The following is a 6,243-nucleotide window of genomic DNA, read 5'->3' as shown; positions in this document are numbered from 1 at the left end:
GGAAGAACATTAAATCACGGAATTCGCCCATCTCCTGCAGTCTGAACTCCAGAAACAGTTTTACCACTTATCCCCCATTTGTGTGCCCAAAGCCTGAGACGTCACAGGGACTGCACTGCCCACACAAGGTTCAGAAACAGATGAAGTTGAAGCACCCATGAGCAGAGCAGTAACATTACATAAAGCCTCCCTGGGCTTCTGGATGGTAGGTTGCAAAGGTGTATTGGTTGCACATTTCAGACCCTAACAAACTGCTCTATGACTTCAGCCATACAAGTCTTTCATGCTCAAGGATCATAGCAGAGCGAATGGAGCCTTCACCAACAGACACTTGCTCAGGTACCAACCTGAATTTTTACCATTAGGAACCAATACATATTGCTGACTTCATGAAGAGACACCACAAATCAGGGCTTCATGGTTTGTGGCCCACCAAGCTGAAAGCAACCCATAAGGAATAGGTAGTAGCCTCCAATATTTCAAAGGTAAAAAGCCTGACACCTCTCTCTCTTTTGTGACTTGCTGACATACATCCACTTACATGTTCATTCATGAGAGGCAAGATGTATAATTGTCCTAAAATCAGTCATCAACAGTTCAAAATATACCTCGGCGGTTGCAGTGGATGGAATGGCAGACTCCATGGTGGTGCCTTAACACTCATGTGGACACACTTACATGCATGTGCATTAGACATAACCCCTACTTAGAGGCCTGATTGTTAAAGACCAGGATAAAGGACTAAACCCTGAAAAACTAGCAACTGTCCCCAGCATTTTAATGCCCCATCCTCAAAGAGCCAAAATAGAGCAGTAGTATCACCCACAGATTTACCTGGGATTAGAAAATTGGATAGCTAAGGGGCCTGGTGAATAGTGGAATAAAACTAGGGTCTAGATAAACCTCCTGGTTTCATTGACTGCTGGGGCTGCTAAAACAGGAGCAAAATGTCAAATCTTGGGCAAGGCCTCCTTCTGTACTTAGTACTTTGTCAGCTACTGTGCTGTTTCCTATAAATGGAAACGTCAATGCTTTAAGATTGCAGATTAGTTATTGCACTTTTATGCTCCTACCTTTGTACAATTATCCACAGCCCCTTTCACATCACTAGTTCTTCACCTCTTTCTCCATATGATCTATGCCCACTGAAAAACATCCAACATTTCCACCCCAAGACCATTGCACTTTGTCTATGTTTATGTACTCCATCTTTACCACAAGATGACGCATCCTTGCAAATATGATGGTGGGAGTTGCATTTTCCTAGATTCCTCTGTTTTGTATCTCCTGCCCTCAGAGACACTTCTTTTTAATTGGTCTGTTTGAGGTGTTTCACTTACAAATGACACTAACTTTGGTTAAACCAAACTTTGGACAACTTCAATATGCATGACAGATCAGCTATACCAACTTCAGTGGGTCAGTCACCAATGCATACTTTACAATGTCCCTGTGGCAAATGGCAACACAATGAAACACTAGTCAGCTGTGCAGCACAATCAGAAATGCCTACACACAATTTTAACCTGACTCTTTACTACCAGCATGGACTTGTTTAACAACAACAATAACAACAAGACCACCACCACCAACAACCTAATGCAAACTAAGTGGTTTTGAAGTCTCAAAACCACTACATGCAAAACCACATGCCACATCAAAAGGTCTAAAACAAATCTTCTTAACTACGGATGAATCTAGTGGAATGCATTTAAAATAAGATCATCTGCTAATTTCACAAAAGTAGTACAGAACATAATTTTATTCTTATTCTTAGACCTGATCACATTGACTCTCGAATAAATCTATACATTTCATCAACAGTTTCTGTTTGGTATATTGTTCTCTTTTTAAATTATACTGAATGATTAATGCACCTTTGTGACCAGGAAAACAAATCAGGCATATTTAAATACATATTGAGGAGTACATATTTTCCCTATTTAGTATACAAAGTATTTCATAAATATGAATTATATTACAAAAATAATTTCTGAAACGCTCACACAGCAAGCAAATTTTTGAAAATTTTGGAAACCTTTGGGGGGTTGAAAGGAGTTTCACATCACTGAGAATGGGTTAACAGGGGTTGAAAAGCCATAGATTAGTTTTACATCAAGTATTTTCTTCCAATCGTTGCAGACGCTGCAATTTTGTTTTGTTTTGCTTGTCATTGTTGTAGATTGGTTGGTTCAGTTTTATGCTGATTCATGGTATGTGTCAAATGGTCAAATTGATCTGGAGGAATGCAATGCATGGCATATTTTAAACAAAGATTTCTGCACAATTTAACATTATAAATCCAGCGGTTTCAAGATGCAGGCCATAAAGGTAACCAATTTACACGTACTATCGAATGTTCTTTCTTTTGCATGCTTTTTTGTGTGTGTGTGTTTTTGTAAAAACCTTTCAGGTAATCTCTAAAACAGTGCCACTTACACCAGCACACACCATAGGGATTGTTTGACTCCAGTTCCTCCACCAACTCAATCCAGGGGCAGGACGTGGATGGCTCAGCTGAGGTACCATCTTCTTTCTGTTCTCTCATTCTCTTTCCTTTTTTTCTTGTGTATTTGCTTTAACAAATCACAAGGAGATGAAAGTTTTGCAATTAGGGTACAAAACATATATGCCTCTTGAGGTTAAATTCAGTGTAATATGTGTATAAAGCAACACTTTGGCAATAGAGTTTTGCAGTATTCCCTACAGGATTCCACAGGGCAAGAGTTGCATGAAATAAAATCTATTTGGAGCTAGAGTTTTATCACACACCCTTGGGTCACCTGCCTCTATGCCTACCAGTAGAATATCATATTTGGAAATTAAAAGTCAACAAAAGGCACTTGCATCATTAAATATATGTCCTCTGTAGGAAATAAGATTGCATGACCTAGATTTTATTCAAAGCTGTTTGTTCTTCAAGGACTTGTAAGTAGTCTGGTGAGCCCTGAAGTTTAGCTTTCAGTTCAAAATATTCACCCTTTCTTTGCTCTACTATTATCTTACTATGATTACCCCCTATTAATGATTTCTTGTTTTTTCTGTCTTGCTGTTTCTCTGGATACCGTATTTCAAAGCCACTGACCCCTATACTGTTGTATTCCTTTTTACTTTCGAGAAAATTCTGAATAAATACATTAGAATCCCGTCCTGGGAATAACTCATCCAGTTCGTCAATTGTGCTAAGTCTTTTCCTGGTATCCAGGTGCAATAAATCTTTATCCTTGTCACTGTTATTTCGCAGGATGACTTTCTGCCCAGGCGGCTCGACAAATGAGAACCCTGTTTCCGTTTCCTTTAAACCGCATGAATGGCCTTTGCTCATGTGCTCGATGGATTGAGGGATGAAGGCCTCTGCCCCGAGGGTGTCCTTCTTATTCGACATGTGATCATGCTTCCGTAGCTGCAGCTGCATGGAACTGCATTCTGGATTCCCAAGCCCTTCGTGCTTCACGGATGGTTTCTTGTTGCGACGGAGAACGAAGACAAGAAGGCAGAAAGCTACGAAGACAGTTAAAATGAGCACCACCAAGATGCTCAGGATAAGGATTGACAATGGAACTGGACCACCAGGAGGACTCCGAATGGGCCCCAATGGTGTGGTAAATGTAACTGCAGGTGCAGGGCTTGTGAAAAAAGCAGACTTTAGTAGTTTAGGGCAGAGGATCTCATTTTTGAGACTCTTCAGTTCAATGCTCGCAAACTGCACGGGCGTCTCGCATTTTAATTCCTTCACGACGATGCCTTCGCTGAGCTTTTCCAGCCACAGTTTCAACGCTACCAAGTCACATGTGCAGTCCCACGGGTTCCCTTCCAAATCAATTTGCGTCAGGGATTTCAGATGGTCAAGCACGCCGCTTACAGGCAGGTACATGAAATGATTGTTTCTCAAGTTCAGCCGGGCTAGTGGCGCCCCGGCGAAAATGTAGGCTGGCAAACTGCGGAGTAAATTATTGTTCAAGTACAGCAGCTGCAAGTTGGGCATCAGGTCAAAAGTGCCCGCTAAAATTTCTCGGATGACATTGTATTCCAAATACAGGTACTGGAGGTTGTGGAGACCGGCAAATATTTCAGGACTCAGGCGCTCAATCTGATTGCCATTTAGGTACAATCTCCGTAAATTTGTAAGGTTGCGGAAAACCTCCCCTTTGATTGCCACTATCCGATTGCTGCCTAGGTGTAGTAAATCCAGCCCTTCAAACTCGGCAAAGTCAGAAGTGTCCACGTCCTTAATATAATTGCCATTCACATGGAGTTTCTTGGCATTCAGTGGCTTAGGGACCAATTCAGCCAATGACTGGATATTTCGTTCTTGGCAATTGACACTTAATCCCAAATCTGAAGGATGTGTTTTGCAAACACAAGGGTGCGGGCAGGGGGTCAGAGGTGGCACTCTTGTCTGAAAAGATGTGATCTGACTGAGATTGCGGTTTGAGAGTGATTTGCCTGCGACTATTCCCGAGATCTTGGAAGGATTTGTCGTTTTGGGGGGCTTCGTGACCAACCTGTGCATTGACGTTTGCGTTGTGTGGCCATTGGGTGTGCTGTAGCCAGGTTCCAGTTGGGACGGGGGCAGAATGCGCACGTCAAAATCACTCCCTGTCCCCATGGAGCATAGCTCTTGCTTGTTGGTTTCTTTCAAGAGCCTCCCGTACAAATCACTGGGAGTCTCACAGATGGCTTCTCCGATGTAGATGTTATAGGGCATGTTCTCCAGCCATGCCTTCAAGGGCAACAGATCACAAGTGCAATTCCATGGGTTGTCTTCCAGCTGCAGTTCGACGATGCGGCCAATGTGCTCCAGGACACCGATGTAGGGCAGCTTCTGTATTCTATTCCCACGTATATCCAGGTGGGTCAGAGAAGCAAAACGGAAAATATTGTCAGGAAGGAAGGAAATCAGATTGTCATTAAGGATGAGAACTTTCAGCTTGTGAAGCTTATTGAAGGCTCCCCGTTCGATATATTTGATTAAATTGTAGTCAGCTTGGAGATACTCCAAGTTCTCAATGCCAAGGAAAGTGTCAGCACGGAGGATCTTTAATTCATTGTTGTTCAAGTGCAACTGTTTTAATGCACTGAGACCCAAGAAAGCTCCTCCCTCAATGTTCTGTAATTTATTGTTACCCAGCTGCAGGGACACCGCATGAGTAAAGTTAAGGAACGTATTTGGATACAGAATTATGAGGAGGTTGTTCTGAAAATTGAGGTGATAAAAATTAGACCAAGGTGGTTTCAGCTGGTTTGGTCTGTAGACGGCAACCTTTTCACAGTTGACATAAAGTACATTCTCCACCGACACACAAGAGCAAACATTGCAAATTTCCACAGATGAGTCAGTCTCTGGATCCGTAGAAGAAGATGGGCTGGACAACGCCAGGAACAGCCACAGAAGCATCTTCTTAAGATCAGCAACCAAACCTACTGCTCTTGAACAAAGATAGGCAATCTACAAAAGAAAGGGGACAAAAACAGAATATATTTCAGTTGCTATAAATACTAGTAATACCAATAATGATAGCAGCAGCAACACCAACCATTTAGATGAAAGGTATACTTTGACCTACCGTTCTGAGCAAGAACAGCTACAGCACAACGAGACCACAACAATGTATTGCAGCAATTCAAATAGGGCATAGATGTACCTTGCATTTGGAATTATAACTCACTGCTTTCTGCCTATCCATCCATGGCTTCAGTTTCTCTCTCTCTCTCATGTATACACAATCCATGGATAGAATGCATTTCTCTGCCTTGCGTATGACGTGCATACCAAAACGAAATTAAAACCACTTTAAAAGCATTTGCATTGTAATGCATTGCTTAGTATTCTGAATGTTGGTCATTTTGAACATAGTCTAAAGGATTTGGATCACGTATTTGGAAGCGATGCACAATCCATTCCAAAGGCAAGCGAAAGGAAGGGGAAAAGGCTGGGAAATCAAGAGCAAGATGCAAAGATACAAGGGAAATAGGAGCACGAACAGATTCAGAGAGGGAAGTCGGCTGGCCGCTCTTACACAACGCTCATTGTACATGCATGCTATACTTTATTGATTCCGAGTGATATGCCAGCCAGGGATACACGTCTGTTGTCCTATTATATTTATACAAAAAAATAAGATATATATTTCTAATGGTGCAACATGGGAAGACAACTACCCCACCCCTGTTTAAACCACGGAGGTTCTTTCTCTGTGTTAATAAAACAATTGCAATTATTGACAGGGTGGTGATACTGTC

General features: G+C 41.9%; 1 protein-coding gene across 1 annotated transcript; it reads right to left on the bottom strand.

Moving 5' to 3' along the window:
* Positions 1 to 2,558: 2,558 nt before the first annotated feature.
* On the bottom strand, positions 2,559 to 5,445 carry SLITRK4 (SLIT and NTRK like family member 4). Its single transcript, XM_063141576.1, has one exon. It carries the CDS (start codon positions 5,396 to 5,398, stop codon positions 2,891 to 2,893), a length of 2,508 nt encoding a protein of 835 aa, XP_062997646.1. The 5' UTR covers positions 5,399 to 5,445; the 3' UTR covers positions 2,559 to 2,890.
* Between the last annotated feature and the right edge of the window lie 798 nt (positions 5,446 to 6,243).

The sequence above is a fragment of the Elgaria multicarinata genome, chromosome 15 (assembly GCF_023053635.1).
Source record: "Elgaria multicarinata webbii isolate HBS135686 ecotype San Diego chromosome 15, rElgMul1.1.pri, whole genome shotgun sequence".
Taxonomy (NCBI): Eukaryota; Metazoa; Chordata; class Lepidosauria; order Squamata; family Anguidae; genus Elgaria; species Elgaria multicarinata.
Note: the sequence above shows the minus strand (reverse complement) of the source record. Positions and strands in the feature narration are given on the sequence as shown.

Excerpts from the sequence above, each read along its gene's own strand:
- SLITRK4 (XM_063141576.1), bottom strand. The coding sequence starts at position 5,398 with ATGCTTCTGTGGCTGTTCCTGGCGTTGTCCAGCCCATCTTCTTCTACG.